The following is a 25935-nucleotide window of genomic DNA, read 5'->3' on the forward strand; positions in this document are numbered from 1 at the left end:
GAAGATATTAACAGAATGAGGAAACAAACATGGACCTGGCACACTCTGGGACAAAAAGAGGAAAATATTTTACTGAGAAATTAGTCCATGAGTCCCACTTTTTCACTAGTCAAGCAAAGCACTAATCTGTACCTACTCAAGCAAGTTGACTAGAAAAATTTTGTAGGGACACTTCTGTTAAAACTTGGCCAAAACTTTGAAGCCATCTGCTCTGACTGCATGCAGTATTATTTTTGCCTTGAAACAACCACACTGAAACCTTGAGAATGGATTTTTCCTAATGGAAGAGTACGCTCTGTTACTGTTCTTTTAGACTATTCTTAAGATTCCTACAGAATGAATTAATTTTCTTGTCTTTCGCAACAGCCAGAGGCAGCTTCATTGCTAGTGTCTGGTAAGCAAATATGTCTCTGCTAAAGACACTGGCATTTCATTAACATACACCAGGTTTGAATTCGGCTCAAATTAACAATTCTGGCAAGATCCAGACATATATAGAAAGAGTTCAAATCTGAAATATTTTGGTGTAAATAAACAATTAAGTTATAAGGGAAAAAAATTCTACATAGCTGCACTAAGTTTTCAATTAATGATTTAATTAATTCAATGTATGTACGTACACTTATGTATGTGTAAGTGTATTGGGGTTGCCTGGCAGGATTTTGGTAGCAGGAGTAGCTACAGGAGTGTCTTCTCTGAGAAGCTGCCAGAGCTTCTCCCCTTCCCCAGTGTTCCATGCCAGCTGGCTCCCAGACCTGCTGCGGGCCAAGGCCATCAGTGGTGGTGGTAACACCTCTGAGATAGAAGATTTAAGAAGGGGAAAGAAAGAAAGAAGCTCCTGCACAGGAATAACTTCAGATAGAGAACAGTGAGTGAGAATATCTGAGAAAAAGAACTCTGCACCAAGGTCAGTGGAAAAGGAAGAGGAGGAGGAGGTGCTCTAGGCACCATAGGAGAGATTTCCCAGCAGACAGTGAAGACCATTCTGTGGCAGGCTGTCACTTTGGAAGTCCATGGTGGAGCAGATATCCACCTGCAGACCCTGAAGCCCCACACTGGAGCAGGTGAATGCCCAAAGAGTCTGTGACCCCATGGGAAGCCTGCACTGGAGAAGGCTCCTAGCAGGACCTGTGGTACTGTGAAGAGAGGACCCGATAGTGGAGCAAGTTTGCTGGCAAGACTTGTGACCCCAAAGGGAATCCACGCTAGAGCAGCCTGTTCCTGAAGAACTTCACCCTGTGAAAAGGGGCCCACACTGGAGCAGCTCATGAAGAACTGCAGCCAGAGGGAAGGACTCACATTGTAGACATTCATGGAGGACTGTCTCCCATGTGGGAGTACCATGCAAGAGGGACCTCATGATGGAGCAAGGGAAGAGTGTGAGAAGTCCTCCCCCGGAACAGAAGGGAGCAGCAGAGACAATGTGTGATGAACTGACTGCAGCCCCATTCCCAATCCCTCTGCACCACTGTAGAGATAGAGAACTCAGGAGTAAAGCTGAGCCTGGGAAGAAGAGAGGGGTGGGAAGAAGCTGTTTTTAAGATTTGCTTTTATTTCTGATTATCCTTCTCTGGTTTGATGTATAATAAACTAATTTCCCCACGTTGAGTCTGTTTTGGGTGTGATGGTATCTGGTGGGTGATGTCTCTCTCTCTCCTTATCTTGACCCCCCTAGCCTTTCCTTTTTTTTTTTTTTTCTTGTTTGTTTTTTTTGCTTGCTTTGAGTTTTTTTCTTTTTGCTTCTGTTTTATGTCTTTAGTGTCATCTCTAGCATGCTGCTACTCTATGTCTCCTTTTTAAAAGTAAACCTTAGAGAAATAGGAACTAGTGATCAAAGTATAATATAAAACCTTGAAATATACTTAAAGCTTCCTTGAAAGGCTATCTGAAAAAAATATTAAATATGGATTGGGGAGGGTTGATGAAATTTGATTTTAAGAATCATATTTTAAAAACATGAAATCCCATCATGGAAAACAGACAGAGCATAAAATATTGCACAGCATAGAAGTATATACTGACAAGAGTTAGTGAAACACTGGGGAATGCTAGTGCTTGGTTCATACTGTGCAAATGTTTTGTAATGTATCTGTAAGAGTTTTGTCAGTATTGAAGCATGTAAGACTGAATTTTAGAGAATTAGCAGGGAACATACTGAGAAGAGTTTGTTCATGGCTGTGGAATTCAGTGTCACTGCTTACAGATTTCAGTTCTGTTTGTTCTCATGTTGACTTCCACCTTGTGTTCTGTGAATTCTCCAGAAATGCTGCTGGTTAAATAATGGAAATATTTTTGTTACAGTCTGCTGGGCTCCTTGTGGACTCAACTGATGGGGAAGTCAGGCTTTATTGTGAAAAGTAAATGTTGATGGCTTTGTACAATACTTTTTGTGTTGAAGGAAGGGCAGGCTGACCCAGCCCTGTCTTACTGGTATTGTCAGTATTAGTGGGCTTGCACAGGCTGTGGATTTTTTTCTTTTAAAGTTACTTAACATACATACATGCAAAGAACTTCACAGAGGTAAGAAGAAATTAACTGTGTTCTTTTCTTCTCTTTGTAGTTTGTTGCTCAGCCCAACTGCCAGCAGCTGCTCGCATCCCGCTGGTATGATGAGTTCCCTGGATGGAGGAGACGACACTGGGCTGTAAAGATGTTGACGTGTGTTGTGATTGGACTCCTTTTTCCAGTCTTCTCTGTGTGCTACCTGATAGCTCCCAAAAGCCCATTAGGGCTATTCATCAGAAAGCCATTTATCAAATTTATCTGCCATACTGCATCCTACTTGACTTTTCTGTTCCTGCTGTTGCTTGCCTCTCAGCACATCGACAGGTCAGACCTGAGCATGCAGGGACCACCACCAACCATCGTCGAGTGGATGATATTACCGTGGGTCCTGGGTAAATGTATTACTAAAGAAAATACAGTGAAGTGTTTTGACCCCTGTTGTTTTGCAAAACATTCCTGAGGCAGGATACAGTAGAATTGTCATGAATTATTGACCTACCAATGCAGGCAAATGGTCCATTTCCTCCAATACCTAGCAAGAGTAGTTGACAACATGGACAAACAGCAGAGTTCAAAAATACAGTTTCACCATCTGATATATTACAGTGAGAGAAAAAAAAGATAGGTTTCTTCCTGTGCTTAAATAGTACCCTGAAACATGCATGTTATTCTTTTTAATATCTATTTTCTCCAGGCCAGAAATTGTTCTGATTCTTGTGTCAGTTTTCTTAACTTGTTAGTTGACTTTTAAAAAAGGATCCCTTGCCATGATAACTATTTTTCATGTATTGGACTGAGGCATAATGTAATTTCCGAAGTGTTATTACTAGCCTTAGTTCCTCATAGTACACTTCTTTCCAATATGACAGACCTATCTATTGCAAATAGTGATGAACAGCATTTTCAAGTGAGTATTTTTATTAAAATATCCATGGAGAATATTTTTTCTGTGCAAGAGCACTGATAAGAACTTGTCACTCAGCTTAACAGAAAATATTCTACATTAGAAAGAAATAAGACAATTCCCTAGAATTTTTAAAGTGGAAGAAAGTATTGGGACTCTGTCCTGATAGTTTAAAATTAAAATTTTGGTCTGAGATTATTGAAAGCCTGCTTTGTGTAGCCCACGTCATCCTTAAATGTCTTCCTGTGTGATTCTTCCTCCCTGTCTTTCTGTGAGTTAAGGATTAGGTCCTCCCTACCTTTTCCTGTCTACCCTGCTGGATAGTAATCTCTCTCTGTGTGCTGTGGTCTCTTCCTTGTTTCTTTTTTCTGAAATCATCACCAGTTGGACCAGGTCAGGCCTTGTCTGAAATGAAATTATAGAAAGAGGGATTTAGTAGTCTTAACTGCAAGAATTTAAGTTTCATATATTTATTAGAATTGTCATCATATACACAGGTTCATGCACAAACTTTTCTGAAATTTTGCTGGGATTTTGATACTGTTACCTCTCCCAGAGGTTCCCGTTAAGATTCTCTTCACTTTTTCCCAAACACCAGGGGTCCTTTAGAACAATGAAACTGACAAGTCTTTTGGTATAATTGATCCCATATGATTTACAATGCAGGATTGAATTTATAATACTCTAATTGACGTTGCCTAATATTCCAGACAACATTGATTCAGTGGCTTTTCCTCTACCTTGGTAGAGCACTGTGGGAAGCAGGAGGCAGGTCTACATCTGTCTTTCACTTAGGAGAACAAGTGTGCATTACTGAAAACCCTGTGTACTTGTTGGGAATCTGTCAGAAGGACTTGTGTTCCACAAGTGAACTGCTTTATGAGATGTCCCCCATGGTAGCTCAGAAGCCCTCACCACCTGTCTTCACTGTAAGGTGTGTTATCCTTTGCTGGGTAAATATTTCTACTACATTAAAAAACCTGTCTTCTAGTATTATTGAAAAGGAATTATTCAATCTGGCAGGCTGCCTAGACTGACATTTCTTGTAGACAAGTCAGACTAACTTCAGTCGGTGAGTTGCATATAAATATTAAAAAAAATCTTCAATTAATTTTCCCAGTTTTGCACCATCAGAACATAAAAATCAGTATAAAAATCATGAGCTGGATACATTACTTCCTTAGAAATAAATGCTACATTGATGAGAAGGACTCAGGGGCTCTTCTGTGACATGTGGATAGGAGGTACTAGTGGCTTTTCTGTTTGGTCTTCCAAAATTGCAGGTGGTCAATATCATCTTTCACAGTATCCTGTGGATAAAGGATAGTAAGAACAAATGCATAGCTGACACATAGACCTTGACATGCCAAAGTGAATTTTATCATTAATCTGTCTTTTAATACAGCCCAGAGTAAAAGGCACAATGTGAGAAGGGCAAGAGCTAGTTTCTGGTAAAGACAATTCTAACATTTTAGTGATCAGCTCGTCTCCAGTAAACATACAGTGGGAAAAGGAAGAACCTCCATTACCCTCAACCTTTAACAGAGTTGTTTACTTAGGAAGGGGTTTAAGTAACCCAGCATCCCAAAGCACTTGTTTGAAGAAGCCATTAACCTTGAGAATTATGACTATCAAGATGAATATCATTTCTAAACAACTTCAAAATTTACAGTATAGACTCATATGACCAGATTATGCTAGTACTGCCAGTGCTGAAAAAGCCCTTCATGGGCAAGCAGTACAGGTCAAGTCAAGGGAACCTCTTTCATAAAATTCACAAGCATGGATAAAGATCAATCGTCAGATACCATGTGATTAAATAGCTTGTGGTTAATCTAGATTGTTATGTTCAGAGAAACTGTGCTTTCCGAAATCTTTTGCATCTAAACCAATGTATTTTATGCACTGACCTCTAGTGTTGCCTAACTAGTGTTTTCCTGTTGTTTCAGTTTTGCATTTTCTGTGTTCAGCTTTCAGAATTTGTTTGCTGTAGTGCCTTAGCCTAGATTCACCCATAGTAGTTTTAGACAATTCATTAGGTACCTAAATTCCCACTAGCACTGAAGGAGACAGACACACATCTCCACAGGACTTTTCAGCTCACAGCATGTGATGGATGTGTCTATTTTAGGAGTTTTTGTTTGGGTCTTTTTTTTGTTGTTCAGGTTGGGTTTTGGTTTTTTTTTTTTTGTTTGTTGGGGTTTTTGGTTTTGTTTGGTTAATTGATTGGTTTTGAGGGTTTTGTTGTTTTTAAAGGAATGAATCTTGGCCCAAAACATGCTCATTTCCTATTCACGTAATACAAACTATAGTCTAGTCATCTCTTAATAAATTTAAAATTTTTCTTAAGTTCTTATCAATAACCAAAAGTTAGTCTCCAGGCTGCAATTCAATCTGTTGTCTCATCTCTTCAAAACATACAGTTATGCAGTATCCTTAAATAGAGTAAATGCAGCACTCTTCAGTTACACAAGGGAGACTAAATCTGAGGTACATAGAGATATTTTTGCATTTTCTGAATGTAGACAAAAGATTTTGTCATTTGAATAAAAAATAACATGGCTCTAGGGTTATAGTTCTTCTCTGAAACTAGAAACAAGATGAAATAAATACTTTTCCCAAAGCAAAGTTTATTCTGGAACAGCAACTCCATGTCAAAACTATTAACATTTCAAACAATAGAATTCTTTGTTTTTCTCTTAATTCAAATAGCTTGGCATGTAGTTTACTTTTTAATGGTTATCTCTTTTAAAATGAAGAGAGGAAGAGGAGCTCTCTATTTCAGGCATCTCATCAACATGAATTTCAGCATACAAATGTTTCGTAGAATTTAAGGAGTTTCAACACTGTCCATCTGAGCTCTCCAGAAATCAAATAGTAGTTAGCATTTGCCTACTACTATGTAGTAGAAGGCTGACTGTGCATAATTAGCACATATTAAAAGTGTCACTAGAGTAGGAGGCTCACAGGAAAAGCCTGTACTGCCTACATTTCCATGGAGACTATCGACTTTACATTTTGAAAGTCTCTCAAGGAAACTTCTGCATTAATTTTGTCTTGTACATGATTAGATGATTACAAAAGTGGTGCTCCAGTATGTGGTGATTATCTGTGGAACAGTAAGTCAGTATAACAAGGCTGTTATAACTTTAAGAAGTAGTTATGGAAAAATCTTTCCATAAGAGTCAGAATCTCCTGTCTCTGCATTTAAACAAACAAGCCTTGGCTTGAAAGGAAAAGTAATTTTGTTCTTCTTATTAGCTGTTGATTGAGATCTCCCAAGCATGCCAGAAGCTTCACACTACAGAAATGTAGACCTCTGTGCTATGCTTGAGAATCTATCACCACTGAAAAAAAGCACAGGAAAATCAAAAATACTGTCTTGGGGGAAAAAGCAAGAAAGAACAATATTTTCCATCATCTCATTGCTGAATAGCCTCTTAGCATGATAGCAATGATGCAAAGGGTAAATCAAATAAGAACCAACCTCACCCTCTGTGTGCCTTAACTGCAGCTCACATAAGGATCATATTGTTTCCTGTAGACTTGTCATACCTTATTCTTCTGCCCTCAACCATGGCCTCAAACCTAGCAGTGACTGTACTAAATGTCCTTGCAGTGAGCATTTGGTTCAAAAGGGAGAGATATAAAATTCAGAGGAGAAAGCCATCAACCAGACAAACAATGTTCAGTATTTGTAGTAAAAAAAGCACCCTTATAGTTGTTCAGGGTGGCTGCAGCAGAGAACATTTTTTAGGCAAATTTGTTTTCGTTAGTTTTTTGTTCTTTTATGGGCATACTTAAGTGTTCATTGTATTTAAATTGTTCAGAAAACTGCTCAGAGTAGGAATGCAGCATTACAGGATTTCTTGAACAATGCATTGCCCATCCTTTCTGTCAGAATTGTTTATGCTATTGGAGTATTTGAATCTATAAAGAATGTGGATGTTTGGGAACTGTGAAAACTGGAGACATTTTTGGTTAGCAAACTGCTGGTGGGATCTATGGAAGTGTACATTCTTGTTAGTGCTTAGCAGAGTGTACATCCAAACCTATGGCACAGCAAGACGCTTCAGAATAATTGATCACAGAGGTGCCAAGTACACTCTACATCATCTTCTAAATTTGGTCTAAAAAGCATTGTGTAAAAAATTAAACAGTTAGTATAAATTGGCATGTTTCAGGGAACAGATACAGAAGATAATGTGGCCAGCAAGATGAAACAGTACATAACCAGTAGTGACAAGTATAGTGCAGAGGACAAAAATACTCAGAAAAAGCAGCAGCACAACTTCAAGTTAAGGAAAGACAATGCACATAATGACCACACAAGGCCATTTAGTCTGAACTACTGCTCAACACAAGCTAACTGCAAAGCCAGGTCACATTGTTCAGTCAAATCTTAAATTTCCCCAGGGGTGATTATTTCACAGCCTCTCTTTCACAGTGCCTATGTCTGGCAACTGCTAAACTTTTTTTCCTGGTATTAGTCGGAATATCCCGTGCTACTATGTGAAACCATTATCTCTTGATAATGTGCACCTTCAGTGTACACCTCCAGGACAAGTCTGGCTCTAATTATTCATAAACAGCAATTTTATTAGTGGATGACAACAGATATAAACAATCATAGAATATTCTGAGATGGAAGGGACCCACAAGGATCATCAAGTCCAACCCTGAAGTGAATGGCCCATATAGGGATAAAACCCACAACCCTGTCATTATTAGCACCATATTCCAACCAAGTGAGCTATGAGACTTTATACCTCCCATTAGTGTTCTCTAGGCTGAACAAAATCAGCTCACTCAGCCTCTTCTACATCATGTGTTTCAGCCCCCAAATCAGCTTGATGGCTTTCCAATAAATTCACTTCAGCTAGTTAATGTCTCTTTTACTCAGGATTCCAGAACTGGAGTCAATAATGTAATTATTTATTTAAATATCGGAAGAGCCACTTTTTGTCCAGGCATGGATCTTGCCATAATAGGAACTTTAACTCAGGTTTTAAATATTTAAGATAAACATTTTCTGTGTAGATCACTTTATTTTATTTTTTGGCCGTTCGTGATGTTGGCTGATATGTGGCTTTTTGTACTTTAAGATTTGATCTAGAAAGGTCTCGCCATTTCCAAAACAAAGGAAAAAGGAAGCTTTTACTTCAGGAAGCACTTTCAATGGTGCCACAGCCTCCAGTTAAATACAAGTAGTCATATTTTTTTTAGTATTCTAGTGAAAATCTATCGTTAGTTCAAAAAGTGTTTGTAAATATGTGAATATAACTGTCTTGGGAAGAGAGATGGGACATAAATTGTGTCTCTAGACATGTTATTCCCACCTCTTTGTGTGACCTGACACAGGACCCAGACACTGTGCACAGTTACTCCCACCACAAACAGCCATTTCCGCAGGGGAAAGCATAAGGAATGTGTTTTATTTTGTGCATATTCTCTTCAAGTATTTGTACGCTGTTAACAAAATATCCCCCAGAGATTGGGAGCCTCTGAATTATTCCAGGATGCCTCTCCACATCTCTGGTTGCCTTCATATACCTTCAGCAGAGATCAGTTCATCAGCCCAGGTGTAAAACAGAAGAGCTATTTCAAGGCTCATCAATGCTCACTGAATTCCACGGAATGACTTTCCTTTGCTTCAGAGAGCTTTACATCATTAGCAGCTTGTCTCACTCCTTGTAACTGTGAAACTCTACATAACATAGTAGAGCAAAGTTAAGCTTGTTTGTTAAATGATTTCACAGCCCAGTAAAAATATGTTCTTCAAGAAATATACTTAAATGTTGTTGTTGATCTTGGCATGCAGAGATTGACCCTAAGCAACCCCTTGTTTCCCATCTCTTAGTGGTAGGGAACAAAAATAGCACAGAGCAACCAACCTTTTCTGGGAAAGGTAAGGCCAAAATTAGCTAGGAATCAACAAATCTTTTTGAAACCAAAAATAATTCAGGATGCTGCCTTTCATCTCTTTCTTTAACAAATTTTCATGCTATTATTCACAGTGAGACTTTAACCATAATTATTTTTATAAACAAAAAAAGCAAAGTTGTGGAGATGGCATAAATTTTTGTTCCACATTAGTTGAAAAATTGTTTTTGCAGTTACTCAAGTTTCAGTACAAAATAAAAATTTAGACACAGTATATCTAAGGTTTTTTGTCTTACAACACCTTTTAATGGATTTCATAGGGAAGTTATTTCTGTGTTTGTATCTTTTGCATGAGACTGAGATGTGTTCCTTAAGAGCAAAATTACAGGTCTAATAGTTGCAGTAGATCAGGATAGATCTAAAATATTTTCCATCTGAAAGTTATCTACCAGCACTCGATACTATGTGTAATCCATGGTTTTACCCAAAGGAACAGAGAACTTTTGTAAGAGTATTGAGCTACTGCTCGTGCTCAAAGTTGCAAGATTTGCAAACAGACCCTTAATTTATGAAAAGAAAAGCAGGTCCATATTTTTGAAAAGACATTTCAGTGTCTAATATCCAAAGATTTCAAGACTGGAAATAGATCTTCAAAATAAAAGTCTGCAGATAAATAGTTGAAATAAAAGCTAATTTTATCAGTTTATATGTATTGATGGATCTACACATTAATCATATGTAGTATATGATATCTGCAAAAAAAGTGTTATAATTTTAATGAAATATGTTATTTTTCTGAGAACATTCATATTTCGGTGCCTTTTGTTCTTAAGTAAAAAGAATTTTACTTTCTATCCATTTTGTTACTTTTAATAAAATCTAATTTTGCTATAAGTAGGGTTTGTTTTAGAAGAAAGAACTTTTTAAATTAACGTTCAGAAATATTTACTGAAAAATAATACTCAACACACAGATTCTTCAATTTTATCTATTTTAATTTTTTTTCTTACTTCAAGAAAACTAGACTTTAGTCAAATGGTTGCATGTATAATAATTCACAGTGCTTTACAATGCCTCTCCATAGTGTCTGTCATTCCCAGGACCTCAACTGGTCTATGGGATTCCTGCCCTGAATTTATATCTGTTTCATCCCATTAAACACATGAAACATTTCATAAAGTTTCTTTCTGACATCTCAATCTGTTTCAAAATATTCATGCTATTATTGCTCTTTTACTGCTCCAATATCTAGTTATAAACAATGCAGCAAGTGCTTGAAAGTCTCAGTCTCAACTTTTCAATTTAGGTCCTTGATTAATGAGGTGGAAGAGCTGCATAATGTTGATAATTTCCTTGCGAGTGGCAATAAATTATAACAGCATGGAATGGGTAGGTGAGAGTCTAAGAAGCAGGTGTGAAATCTAGCTGGTGTGAAGAGATAGGAAATACACACTTGGAGCAAAGAGACAGAATATAGCAAAGAATATTCAGCTAAAACAGTGAAATCTAAGTGGAATTATTTCAGCTAAATAAAGGTACCTGGAAGACAGACATCTATTTTAATTCATCCTGATTGCCATGGCTCCCTTTTCAGTCAGTGGGAAGATTGGCCCACCTGTAGATGACAGGATTATTGCCTTGGAGATACTTGTCTCCTCCCAGAGAGGTAAAGAGAGCTTTGGGCAATGAATTGTCCCCAGCCTGACTGTCTAAAAGGGTCTTGCTTTTATATCTATCCCTTGTATTTGGCTGGTTCCTCCTATCAGTTTTTCCCCAATACCTGTGCACAAGCTGGTGATGTCCCCTCTGTTTTGTTGAGACGTCACCTTTTTTTGCTGAATATATAGGTCTGACAGCATGTGATAATATTGCTGCTTTGGCACACTAATAAGCAGGCAGTGCATGGACTCTAGATATCTTTTCTACCTGGAACAGTGCCTCTATTAGACAGTCTTGTCACTGCATATCTTCCATCATGTCAGGCCATAGTTTGGAATTGCCCTCAAGTCTCTTTACATAATAAGGTCAGGTAGTACCCAGCTATCCATAAATATTCTAAATAGAACATGGAAGTGCAAAAGGTCAAAGAGATAATGCTTCTCTGATATCTAAATTTATTTTTTTTTAAAGACATGGATTTTCCTAGTCTTTTCCTGATTCTCCCAAAGAATATAAAGAACAAAATTGGTATATTGTGTCAGACCATGTGAAGATAAGAACTGACTGATTCCTTCTCCCAGACCCTTCATTCTTGCAAAAAAATATAGTCATGATCTACAGCAAAATTTCAAGACCTCTGGCTATGTAACCATAAATCAAACCTAAATAGCACAACTGGAAATCCCTGAGGTTCATTGCTGAGAATAGCTTTATCATGTAAGCTCACTGTGCCTTGAAGAAGTTTTCAGCTTTGCATAAAGGCTCTGAGATTTCAGAGCACACCTGAGAGGATTTACAGCACTCCAGAGATCCCATTTCTCTCAGCATTCATTGCTCCAATTGAGCACTCCTAAGGATACCTAGCCATAGAGACCTGGTAGCTGCAAAGACTGATCACAGCTTTCCTGGTGAGATTGCCCTGGAGTTGTGAATTTGAGAAATCAATCTTAGGAATTATTACCAAGATTTGCCTTCAATCTGCACATGTCTGGGGAGCTCTCCTGTGTGTACATGGACTCTGTGTGTCAAAAATGTAGCATCCATCCATTAGCATAGCTTCAAGTTCTCTGGAGCCACATAAGATCTCAGTAAGTGTATTTATATGTCGAGTTTGCACTTAGATGCTTTGGCTGGCAAGAAGACTAAACTGTCACATCTCCATTACAGCCAACAAAAATGTGGGATTTTCAGTTTTCCATTACTATTTGTTTGAAAAGAACAAGTCCTGCTTGAATATGAACAAAGAAGTTGTCTTGAATCAAGAAAAAATTAGAACCACCACCTTTATGATATCAAAGTATATTCAGAACTTTCAGCGTCAAATTACTTCAAAATTGCTAGTACCTTGAATTAGTTGTGTTTCTAATTCAAAATTATCAAATTTACAACAACCATGTACTCTCTTCCATTATTCTATAATGTCAGTATTTGTCTGTTGATGTCAACTTTACAATTACATTTCATTTTCTGAAGACCAGGAAGTGCACGGCAAAACAGTCTGGCTTTTCACTCACAGAACAGATCAAATGCAGCAGCATTAGTCAGCATTTCTTTTTCAATCTGTACTTAATCCTATTATATTTTAGGCAATGCTGCCAAAGCATATGATGCTGAGCAACAGTCTTACAGAGAACAACCCTGTTGCAGTCTCTGTCAGTTCATCTTTGACTGGTTGTGAACCATGCAATATCTTGGCAGAAGACTAATGAACCTAGAGCCTCTTGTTTAAGCATTCATCTTATTATTCATCCCAACCTATTTATGCTCTGTTTTTAAAGCATATTTTAAAGAAAATTCCTAACTCTGATGAGTTACAAAACATTTATTTAATTCTATGTCTACATTGATTTCTGCAAAGCCTGTTTATTTAGGGATTTTCTATCATGTCAGCTTTCTGCTTTCTGTGACACAGTCAGTGTCCAGATCCTGTGACTACATCCATATTTATTAAATGAAAAGGAGCAAGGCACTTTTCTCTAACACAGAGACTTAGAGGCCATATCTGTATTGCACAGCCTTCAGTTCCAGGTCTGCTCCAAGCCTTGTCTCAAGCCAGGTCTCCTCCTGCAGCACAGCAGTGATTTTTATGTGCTATTCTGCGGGTAGAGCAGGGTTGATTCAGAGCAGTGTTTGAAATGTGAAGGGTATATTGCAGCCCACAAAACAACTGCTTTTATGACCTAATGATGCTTAACATGTTATGTCTGAATGGTAGTGAAAGAGCAAGCAAGTTCATGCACTGTATGGTGAAGATTGGAGGGGACTGTGGAGAGGAGGGAGTCAGAGCTGCTGTCACTGTGTTCATACAGTTTGTCAGGAGTGACCAGGTCTTTGAAGGGGATGTGGTTAAGTCATTTCACAACTGAAACAGGCAGGCACATAGAAGCCTGCCTAGTAGCCCTGTGAAGGTATGTTCCCTTAGTGATGGCACATGGGTAGCTAAAAGCAGCAATGTAGCAGTATATGGTGTTAGTGGATATTGACTCCTGCCATACAATCATGTTCATCTACTTTCTCACTGTTACTCATCTCGATTGCAGCTTCAAAATAAGTGTTAGCTTCTTAACAGTGCTATATTTTGTGTATTAGTTTTATCTTCTAAATTAGAGATAGCATTGCAGTCAACCTGTATAAGCCGTTGTAGACAGTAAAATGAGCATATCTCACCTTTCTGTGTACATGTTCACAGCCTGGTCCTTTTTCAGAATGTGTTGCCCCAATTTGCAGAATGCTGAAATGGTGGTGGTGGCAGGGCTAAAAATGGATCCGATAAAGATAAAAGTTGCTGGATCAATCAGATGATTCAGATACTTCTGAGGCTTTGTGGTTTCTGTGATGACACACACAAACAAGATGGGCCTACGTGTCTGAGGTTTGAAGGGAGAAGTTATTGAGGAAGGGAAGTTTTCCTTTTGAAAATACTCAGAAGACAGATCAAGCCAAAACACTTCAAAATTAAATTGTAGTTACTCAAAAACCTACCTAGCACAAACAAGAATAGACCAGAAGACACTTGTTAGGGATCACATTTGCAAAAAATTCACAAGTTTTCCATCCAGTCAACTAGAAGACCATTGAGACAAAATGTTTAGGTTCAAGGAGAATTAAGCTCAGACAAAGGAGATACAGAACTCCATAAGCCCCTGCATGAAATCTGTTCAACATTTTCCAGAAGAACATAAGCAGGTGAAAAAAAGCCATGATGAATTAACTGTATTTCAACATCTGGATGTGAGAGACTGGCCTTGTTTGTGTTGAATTTTGCCCCTCTAATGATCACAAGATAAAGAAATTCCTATAAGAAATAATTAACTGTGAAAAAATTAAAAGTTTTAATGGTTTTTTAATTTTAAAAGTTCTGTAGATTATAATATGAAATATGCATCTAAATGTTCTGTGTTGTTTTATTACCATATGTACTGGTTTCACCTGGAATAATTTCCTTCACAGTGGCTAGTATGGGGCTGTGTTTTGGATTTGTACTGAGCACAGGGTTGATAATGTCAAGATATCTTTGTTATTGCTGAGCAGTGCTTGCAGAAGGCCTTTTCTGCTTTTCATACTTCCCTGCTGGCAAGGAAGTTGGAGGGTGCATGGGAGGTTGGGAGGAGACATAGCCAGGACAGGTGACTCCAGCTATCCAAAGGGATATTACATACCACATGACATCATGCTCAGTATATATAAAAAGCTGGGGAAGAAGAAGGAAGCGAGTGTTTTGAATGATGGCATTTGCCTTCCCAAGTAATCATTATACATGATGGGCCCCTGCTCTCCTGGAGGTGGCTGAATACCTGCCAACCCATGGGAAGGAATGAATGAATTCTTTGGGTTTTCTTCACTTGTGTGCATGACCCTTGCTTTCCCTGTTAAACTGTCTGTATCTCAGCCCATGAGTTTTCTACCTTTTACCCATCTGATTCTCTCCCCAGTCCTTCTGGTAGGGGAGTGAAAGAGCAGCTACGTGCGGCTTGGTTGTTGGCTGGGGTTAAACTTCAACACCATATTATACAATAATGTGGAGTATCTTCTTCAAAGAGGTTTTAATGTTTATAGTATTAAACAGTCTCCACACTGTTATCTCTGAAGCTGTTAAACCAAGACCGTGTCAAACAACTGGCATGATTTCCCATTGGGATTGAATATTTCTGTTTCATTGTGTCTGGCACAATGTGTGTGCTCTGAACACCTGAAAACAGTTCCTTTATGTCCCAAAGGAAGGGGGACAAACAAAAAGCATTCTGCTGGAGACTCTATTCTTTCATACAGAAAAGCAAGACTTTAGTTCAGAATTAACAATAACAATAGAAATTCTCTTCCTTATTGTGTGGGTTTCAATCAAAATAAATTATTGCATTGGATTGACTCCTGCGGTCATAAATTTTCCAGTTTGATTTATATTGACTTGGTTGCCAAGGACTGAGTTGGAACTGTTGACTGGTTGTAAGCCCTTTTTTTTTACTTTTTAGGATACTGTTACAAAAGAGATCAAAGAAAGCCACAGAAATTGCCCTTGTACAAGCAGATGGGTGTTTTTTAGGTTTTTTTCATTGATTGGGGGGGTTTGGTGTGTTGGGGTTTTTTTATTTTTATGGGGGTTTTGGTTCATTGGTTGGGGTTTTTCCTTTTTTTTTTGGTTTGGTTTGGTTTTTGTTTTGCCTGACAATTTAATTTCAGAAACATTAAGGGGAAGATAACATTTCAGCTAGCTAGATGTGTAATTTAGAGCACTTATCCACCTACCCTTTATACTTGATGTAGGGAGAATCAATTTGTAGTGTTAAGATCTGTAGATAAGTGTCTAGAGTAGTCACAGCCTTTTTTAGTTAATATTCATGCTTAATGGATTGTGTTGTATTTACAGGTTTTATCTGGGGTGAAATCAAACAGATGTGGGATGGTGGACTACAGGACTACATTCATGACTGGTGGAACCTCATGGATTTTGTAATGAACTCATTGTACTTGGCAACAATCTCTTTGAAAATTGTTGCATTTTCAAAGGTAAACTTTAAAAAAAAAACCAGCAAAAATTTTAAGATAAATGAAATCAGGCTTCTTCAATCTTTCTTCTGTGTTTGGAGTTGCCCAGCTTTAGTGATGCAAGAAATGTATGATGTGCTCAATGAATCCTCTGCAGGAATGACAAGAAGTTAGAAGAGCATAAAAAGCAAAGAAAACATTGTGGTTTATGCTTTTTTCTTCCTGGCCCATGCAATCTTTTGCTATTTTTTCCTGAACTAACATATTGTTATTTTCTTGAAAAAGGAAACCAACTAATAATATTTCATAATATTTGCATACTTACATTTTGTGTTAATATTTGACTATTGTTCAGTAAGAAATTATTGCCCCTAAGACAAATTTACACGCCATGCAAAACTTTCAGACAGGAGTACGAGCAATACATTTACTCCAAATGGAGGGGAGATAAAGAGCAAGATTTTAATTTCTTTGAACATTTACCATAAATGCAACATGAAAAAGTTAAGCTGAAGGCGATAAAATGGTCACTTGATACTGGATATGTTCATTTTTTCATCCTTTTCATGGACTTGTTTAGTTAGAATAGTTTTATATTTCAACTGTTTGAAGTATCTTCCAGGTACAGAGCAGTCCTTTTCAAATCCATAGAACATGTTGTATGAACATTTTGTATTGTATTGAAGATAAATGCATAATATGATAGAAATTCCTCATCAAATGAAATATTTTAATCATAAAATGGTCTCAAGCACAACAAAACCACATCTGAAAGGAAATTAAAGCATTTCTTAGCATCTGTCATAGAGTTCTTACCGCATCCAAGTAAGGATAAGCCCATTTTTACTGGCCACTGGATCAGCATCCTATTTCAGCTTTTTCAAGATCCCTGCCACCAACTTCCCTGTATGCATGGAGGGAGAGTCTCTCCTCTGCCAAGATACTTTTGACTGGGACAAGGAGGGATCCATCAAGTTGCCAGCTACAGCTTTCTCTCTTCAAGCAGCAGCTGTTCTTGCTGCAGCCCTACCATAAGTGTAGAGGAACTTAGGAACTTCTAATTTATGTCGTCTTGTGTCTGTTCACAAAGGTCCATATATCAGCCAATCAGGAGCAAGGATGAGCAAAGACCTGGGATATGTTGACACACCAGCCTTCTCCTTTGACTAGTTTCTGGCATGCTGGGTCTCTGACTGCAGACCTTTAGAAGTCTTCTCACTCAGAGAAACTGGGAGCTATTCCAAAGTGTGGAAAGTTGTCATTTAAAGCTAATGAAATGCCTTTTTACACACAAGGATGCCTCATAAAGTGACTGGAAAATAAATAGTCATTTCACTGTCCCATGTAACAAAGCAAATAGTTCATTAAAAATGAATGTTTCCAATGCATTGAAGTTGGCCAATTATTCATCTTAGAATAATATTAATTAGAAGACATTATAATCCTTTCATCTTCCAGACAGCTTGTGCTTACAGTAATCAGATTCCAAGGTGACGGTATCTGTGCATCCATTACTCTCCAATTAAGTGCTTATGTGTCAATCATAACACAGTGTATAAAGCACTATCTTTGGTTCTGCAGCTGTTTTTTTTTGTACTGCATATTCAGTGTTGTACCTAAAAACCTTTCTTTTCCTTAAAAAAGCCTCACTTGTGGTAGTCAACTGAAACACACAATGATGTAATGAACAGAGTAGTTAGTACAAGCGTGATTTAATACCGAGGCACATTTCCTTCAAATACCTGCAGGATCCTTAGCACTATGCCAGATGAGATTGAGAGGATGCCAAATGTAACCAGTATGTTTTGATGTACAGCTTTAATTTTCTTTTCGTAAGCCTTGCAAGATAGATTTTTGTAAGTTACAGCTTTTCTGTAGTTATTGAATCAAATCTATAAGTTGAGTTCTTAGATGTATTCTATCTTCTATGAATCAGCTCAAGCCACACAAGAAAACACTTCATCAACTCTCTTTGATAAAATTATGAGTGCCCTCATCATGCTAGTCTCCTATATGATAAATATTCCCAGAGTGAAATTTAGTGTTTATTGCCCATTTAAGGCTCTCTGGTTGATGCAGTAGTTAAGTGGATGGATATTTACAGCAGCTGATGGGATGATGTAAAATACAACAAAGCAGGATGAGAGAACTGCTAAGATAACTCAAAAGTTAGTGGTTTCATTGCCAGTATTCAAATAAAATGAGTACATCTCATAATTTTCAAAGGGCTATGCTTTTTGTCTCTGTATAACAACATGTGAGGTCTTTCTAAATTAGCCAGTATGTCCACTGAAAATACTAATACTCTCTCCTTTATAAAAATGTCATAATAAATAGTGCATTGTCACATATTTTTTGAAGGTACAAGATGACAAATTTTAAGCAACAGATTTGTTTTGATGAAGGGTTGTAGATAGAAATCATGTGTGTTAGGAAAATAATGGCTCTTTTTATAGTTTGGAAGATAATTTATTTTGTTCTGATGTGTAAAGTTAGATGCAATGCCAACTTTCATGCAGAACCTGCTTGCTTTATCTTAAATATTTTTTTAAACCTGAGCATTGGATCTATTGCTGTTTGTTTCCAGTTCTGCTAGAAATTGCATGCAAGTTCATGTTACTAATAATGTTTCTAAGCCACTGACATGAAGAACTAGTGGAGAAACAGGTTCCTATTCAGGGCAAGACTTTCCAAAAAGTAATTAAAAGTACATTATTTGTCTCAATATTTACTGGCTTGATTACTGTGTCAAGTCTATTTTGTTCAGTAGTAAATAAGATTGTATATCTCTTCTGCCACCAGTTTTGCTGCAGCTAACATCTTCTACCATGCTTGCATTTTAAAATGGTTTTGACTGATACTTTATCAGATGCACTGACCAAATGTCCATTTACATAGGAGCATTAACGCCCCTCTGTTCCTGAGAAATTACGGACTTGATTCCTCAGTGTAATTACCATTTTAAAGCTCTCTTCTAGGCCATCCCCTTTCCCTCTTCCTACTGCTGCTTGAAGTTCAGCATAATGAATGTGAAGATTAGGTCATACATTTTAAAATAGGAAGAGTTCACATTTACATATGATCTTTCAGGAAAGTATTTAAAGTACTTCTCCTGAAATCAATATTATTTAAGTTTTCTTTTAGTGATCAGACACAAGGGTGTAACCTTTGACCACGATCCAACGGCCCATTAAACATTTAGGTAGCCTGATCTACATGTCTATTTGATCTCTTTTGGTGCTTTCATAAGACCTATAGATCACATCTTTTCTTTTAATGGGAAAGCAGTGACCACAGCTTTTTTCTCACAAATGGTTCTGATATTAGATTTGCATTTGAATTCCTTTGAGTAAGGATCAAGAATTACTATCTTGTATTTCCTGGGTGACATCGCAAAAGCATCATATATTTGCCTTGTAACTCTACTGTTTATATGCTGTTCAATTTGGTTTTGCTCTTCCTAATTTTCCATTGATGTGCTATGTAAATTTCCTTCAACCAATGAGCCAATAATAGGTATTATTTAATCACATTAAGTGATAGCTGGCTTTGTTACAAGTCAAAAGGTTGTGTTTGCATTTCAAGTGAGGACGGAAATTCATCAGGGTCACAAAATAATAGAGGACTGCAGAGTGTCAACATCATGATTTACAGCAAGCTCAGTGTTTCTATATTTGCTCTTACCATTTTCCATTCCCTAGAACAATAACCACTTATTTATTCTATGTAGAACAGAAGAGCATTAACAAGTATGAGTGGAAGAACAAATAATTCAATGTTTCTTCTTTTTTTTCCTTCGTATTTTCACTGTTTCCGGTTTTAGTATACCTAGACTTTTTGTTCCTCTTCTTTATTTTCCTTTTCACATGGAAGTGTCTTTGTAATCTAGGGGTTTTGTTGATATTTCTAGATTTCAGTATCCTCTGCTGTAGTTAGTGGAATCAACAGGGTTTTGTTGTTAGAGCCCTCTTATACTCATTATTTTCTTTATGTTATTTGCTGTCTTCTTATCATTAATATATTTTACAGATAATTTCAAAACCTATTTCTCAGGCCTTCACCTTTCTCACTTCTTTTCCACCAAGTATTTCCAGTCTCTTACATAATGTTTCTTCAAAACAGAGCCATCACTCTCTGTTTACAACCATGACACCTTTTGAATTGTATCCACACATGCAGGAAGGAGTTGGGCCCAAAAAAGGCAGAGTCAGTTAAGCTGAAACAACACAGCTGTGCCTTTGATTTCCTTTTTACAAATAAAAGGTTATTTAATATTTTCTGAATGTTTTTTCAACAAATGAGTTTTGTGTCTTGATCCAGAACATCACAGACAAAGTCCTTTAATTCTCACCTTTCTCCTCAACATAATTTCTTCTAGAAAATGTGGCATTGGATACATCCAGCCAGACTACACCTCTAAGACCTTCTCTTCTCTTCCCCAACAGTCAACAAGGAGAAAATGAGAAAGTTAAAAGAGCAACTCATCTGATCTGTTTGGGATATCTGCTTTCCTTCTACTCTAGAAATTCTCATTTTAATTTGCTGACTGTAAAACTAGGTGACAGAGAGCACAGATATGGCTGTCCACACCTGACTCATTAAACTTGATCCCTGCTCTCTTGCTATATCATATGCTACACTTACTTTGTGCCCTGTAGTTCCATATTTTACTTAGAAGCATTCCTTAGTATTCCTCCCCTCTTCTGTAACTTCCTTGGAATCTGCCACTACTTACCCTCTCCTAAAATATGTCTGCAGTTTGATGCTTTTGATTCTCTACCAAAAACTCTTCTGAGTTTCAAATGTGTTTTATATTATACTTTATTACCCCAGCACACCTTGTGTACTTTTGAGCATCTACTACATTAACCAGCACCTAACCTTTGGTTGTACTGACAGTATTTCCTAGTTATTTAATAGGTGCAAATCTGCAGCTATGAGGGTTCTAAAGTGCCATGAGAATTTTCAGTAATGTGCTGTAATATTATTATTTAAAGAAAGACATTATAGGAATCATGCTGAGGAGTTTTCAGCTCTCTCTTCTCAATAGACACTGCAAAATTTTTCTTCTGCTTTTTCTTCTTGTTTTATCTCTTAGCTGTTGTCTCTGGTAACTAAATTTTGTTTTCTACTGCCTGTTTTTCATCACTGATCTTGAATCAACCAAAACTAGACTGGGCAATACTGGATGAGGCAAAAGAGTATGTCTCTTGAAGCTATAATGCCAAATGCACCTAGACTTGATTTTACAGCATGATCATCAGGGAGAGCACAGTCTAATGAAGAGTGTACTGATCTATGACTCCAGCAGGTTTATATTTAATTCTCTGTGCTGCAGGGAACAAATATCACTAGTGAACGAAATATAAGGCTGAGTAACTCTTAACTCTTTAATGGACCATTCTCCTGTTTTGCAGTTCTCATCCACAAATCCACAGACTTGACAGCTGCTATGGCTGCCTGTATAAGAGTAAATGAAAATGTACCAGTGACTGCTATGAAGCACTGGGACGGTCTTATATGCACTGTCAGTCAGTTAGAGAAACCCTAGTGTGGTGTAGTCCCATGCAAAACTATCAGTGTCCAAAACAATGTCCAGTTCCAACTCACAATTCGAATCATAGAACTGCAGAATGGTATGGATTGGAAGGGACCTTTAAAGGTCATATAGTCCAGTGCCTCTGTAATAAGCAGGGATGTTTTCAATGAGATCAGTCTGCTCAGAGCCCCATCCAGCCTGACCTTGAATGTGTCCAGGGATGAGGCATCTACCACCTCTCTGGACAACCTGTGCCAGTGTTTCACCAAGCTCATCATAAAAAAATTCTTCCTGTATCTACTCTGAATCTATCCTTCTTCAGTTTAAAGCCATTAGCCCATGTCCTACAGGCCCAATTAAAAAGTCGGTTTCCATCTTTTCTGTTAGCCTCCTTGAGGTACTGGAAGGCTGCAATAAGATGTCCCCAAAGCCAGCTTTTCTCTGGTCTGAACAACCCCAACTTTCTCAGCCTTTCCTCAGAAGAGAGGTGCTCCAAATTTCTGACCATTTTTGTCATACTCCTTTGGACCTGCTCCAACAGGCCCATGTCTTTCCTGTACTGATGATGCCAGAGCTGAATGCAGATGAAGTCTCACCACAGTGGAGTGGAGGGACAGAACCACCTCCCTTGACCTGTTGGCCACACTTCTTGGACATGGTTGGCTTTCTGGGCTGTGAGCACACAGTGCTGGCTCATGTCCAGCTTCACATCCACCAGTACTCCAACTCATCTCCTCACAATCCCTTCATTCTCCAGCCTGTATTGGTACTGGGAGCTGCCCCAACCCAGGTACAGGACTTTACACTTAGTCTTGTTAAACCTCATGTGGTTTCTGTGGACCCACTTCTTGTGCTTGTCCATGTCCCTCTGGATGGAATGCTGTCCTTCTGGCATGTCAACTGCACCACTCAGCTGGTTATCATCTGCAGACTTGTTCACAGTGCCCTCAATACCTCTGTCCATGTCATTGATGAAGATATTAAGCTGTTCTGGTCCCAACACAGATCCCTGAGGGACACTACTTGTCACTGATCTCCATTTGGACATTGACCATCTCTCCATGGAAGCAACAATCCATCCAATTCTTTATCCACCAAAAGGTCCACATGTCGAATCTGTCTCTCTCCAGTCTAGAAAGAAGGCTGTTGCAGGGGACAAAAAGGACAAAAGGTAGATGACATATGTAGCCCTTCCTCTGTCCACTAGATTGTTTAGGCAGGACTTGCCCTTGGTGAAACTGTGATGGTTGTCTTGAGTGACCTCTCTATCTTCCATGTGCTCCTGGAAGGATCTGTTCAATGACCTTCCAAAGCACAGAGGTGAGGCTGGCAGGTTGCTTCTTCCCAGGGTCTTCTCTCCTTTTCAAAAATGGGTGCAATATTTCCCTCTTTCCAGTCACCAGGGACTTCACCTAACTGCTATGACTTTTCAGATAGGATGGAGTGTGACTTGGAGACTATGTCAGCCAGTTTTTTGGGGATTCTGGGATGCATCTCTTCAGGTCCCATAGATTTATGTATTTTCCAGTCCCTTGGGTGGTCCTGAAACACCCTAAAAGTAGTCACGTCTTTGGAGAGTGAGTGTGGTGTTGAAATGCTGTGGTGCTTGTCTGTGTTGTCTCATCTGGCTCCAGTGACACAGAAGAGTCCCTTTCCTTGTTGCTGAGGGCATGTTTAGCAGCTCTGAAGGATGCATCTGTGTGGCCTAGAGTAGGTAAATACAGACTACACCATATTCCCTCTTTGAAAGGAGCTTCATATCATATTATTTATTCTTTTTAGAGTGTTTCATAGCATAGATTCTGTCCTCTGATATATTCCATAAAACAGATTAATGAAACTAAATAAAAAATAATGAATCTGCCACAGTACTTAAGCCTCAGTTCAAAGTAATATCTTTCATCTTCAAGAAATTTTTCATAAAGCTGGACCGGGAAAGAGTCACAGTTCCAGGGATCAGACTCTTTGATAATGAGGCACACAAGCAGTTTGCCATGGTTCATTAATAAGCAGCTTTTTCATCATTGGTCCAGTATTAGTGATTAAGTGATATATTTATTCCTTGATTGAATATTTTCTTCCTACTTGCAAAATTTCATGTAAGTTTCTGTCTATAATTGTCAGCCCTGCACTGTTCTTAAAATAAATAATTTATCTGATTTTACAGCTGGAAGTTTCTATAATTCTAAAAATTAAGATGTTCAAAATTGTTCCTTTTGCTTTGTCAGAATTTTTAGAATTGCTTTTGCTACTGTAAAAATTTATTGTGATATCTGCAAATTAACTGCTCATCTATAAAGTAACTGGCATATTTATCTATGCATAAAATTTGAAGAGTAATTTCTTCCCTTCTGCTTCTTTTCAGTATAGTGGGTTAGTTCCACGGGAGAGCTGGGACATGTGGCATCCAACTCTTGTGGCTGAGGCCCTGTTTGCAATCGCAAACATCTTTAGCTCCCTGCGCTTGATCTCATTATTCACTGCAAATTCTCACCTGGGACCTCTGCAGATATCTCTAGGAAGAATGTTGCTGGACATTTTGAAGTTTCTCTTCATATACTGCCTTGTGCTGCTAGCTTTTGCAAATGGATTGAACCAGCTGTACTTCTACTATGAGACAAATGAACCTGGCAACTGCAAAGGAATACGATGTGAAAAGCAGAATAATGCATTTTCAACGTAAGTGGCTGATCTATTTCTATCCTCCCTTTCTGTCCCAAATTTTTTAATCACTTAGATACTGTTTACAGGAAAGAGACTCTGTTTTCTATTGGTGTTACAGTGATGTCTTGATAATCGCATCTGATACTACCTAATTAAAAAAAAAAAAAGAAGAAAACTACATCACTCTGTAATAATTTCACCCCAAACCACAGTGAAGTTTGTACAATTCAGGAAAGCTCAAAATATAAAAGATAAGAAAAGATAACAGGAAGATATATGAGATTCGAAGGTACATATTTGGAATTAAGGTCACCAGATCAGAGGTTATTATCCAGGCAGCTGTCGCTCTGCATTTCTTCCATGTCTACCTGTGGGCATTAAGTAAGACTGGTGTCCTAAAACATGAAGATTGCTTGTAAATATGATAAACTGAGGCAGGCAAAAAATACGTGGTCCAATTTTCTACTGACCCTACTCCACACAATCAAATTTCCATTCTAATTTCTGTTATAAAGTATTTTTTTCTTTCATTTTAAAATCAATTTTACTTCATTCTGGTTTTTATTTCATCTGTAGTATCAAAGTACTATTGAAATGAACACTAATTCTCTATTTGGTCTTTCAACTTCCAACCTGGATCAAGTCCTGCACTAAATGTCTGTTCCCTACTAATTTCTGTAATATCTAGGCTGTTTTAAAAATATATTTATTACCAATAAATATATTCCTTCTCAAAGTAAAACATTTTATAAAAATAGCAGTCTTTATATCATCTTAATCTATTAGTTTTTCTCAGGCACAACGTATTTATCTTACATATTATTAACATCTACGCAGGTCTAAACTTTATGTGATCTTAACAGAAAAGCACAGGGAAATTTTACAGAGCTCAGCATTAAGGGAAACAATATTATTAATCTGGAAAATAACAGGGACTACTGGTACTTGCGTCAGAGGTAGGTCTCAAGGCAAACTGTGATGCCTTATGAACTTTTTCAGCAACTGTGAGGAGGGGAAAATAGTTGTTGTTCAGTTTGTGCTCAGACAAGTGTAAACCATACAAGAGGCTTCAGAGCAGTACTTCACCACTCATATACACTGTATTACAGGAACAGTATTAGAGGAGTTTCTATAAGTGGAAGAGCACTGCCCTCTCAGGTTATCTCTATAGGACAGAGCTGTACAGGGTTGCATGACAATGTTTCACAGATGATACCACTTGGTGGGAAGGGGACTGAAGGGTTACATTTTGTCCAGCTCTGGACAGTACATCCCAGTGTGTGGGATGATGCAGGGTGGTATGAGTCCCTGCAGTTCAGGAGCCTCCCTGCTCTGGGTGCAGTAGGGAAAGCACACACATCCCCTCTGGGTAACCTGCTTCTGATGTCTGGGTGAAGGAGCCAGAGAGAGGCCACAGGGAATATTCACTCCAGTTAAGATAGGGGCCAAGATATGCAGAAAAATTTGTTCCAAACTTTTGAGGAGTGAAAAGCCTAAATAGGGGCGTGCTTATGACACTGTAGTAGAATATTGTACATAAGTGAAAATTTTTCAAGCTATCTAGTTGCAGAGGATTATTTTTCAAAGTTTGTCATTGTTACTAGCTTCCTAGCTGTTCTCCCAAACTTCTCTAAGGGAATACAATATACTTCAGTTATAAAAGCACAAGTTTCTTTTGAGAGCAGCATGCTTGTCTTTTTTATGTCTGCCTTCTTTGCTAAACAAAACATATGCTAATGATAATAATGTCTTTCTAATTATACAACCCCTTTTATCTCAGTGGCTCTCAACAGAAACC

At 38.0% G+C, this 25935-nt stretch overlaps 1 protein-coding gene across 2 annotated transcripts in view; it reads left to right on the forward strand.

Annotated features, from left to right (window-relative positions):
- Positions 1 to 25935, forward strand: part of TRPC4 (transient receptor potential cation channel subfamily C member 4) — a 141174-nt gene that overhangs the window by 99191 nt on the left and 16048 nt on the right. For both annotated transcript variants that reach the window (XM_071552354.1, XM_071552361.1), the window contains exons 4-6: positions 2561 to 2897; positions 15816 to 15955; positions 23839 to 24152. In XM_071552354.1, the coding sequence (XP_071408455.1) occupies positions 2561 to 2897; positions 15816 to 15955; positions 23839 to 24152 (791 nt within the window). The remainder of the gene's footprint in view (positions 1 to 2560; positions 2898 to 15815; positions 15956 to 23838; positions 24153 to 25935) is intronic.

The sequence above is a fragment of the Pithys albifrons genome, chromosome 1, assembly GCF_047495875.1.
Source record: "Pithys albifrons albifrons isolate INPA30051 chromosome 1, PitAlb_v1, whole genome shotgun sequence".
In the NCBI taxonomy this organism is placed as follows: Eukaryota; Metazoa; Chordata; class Aves; order Passeriformes; family Thamnophilidae; genus Pithys; species Pithys albifrons.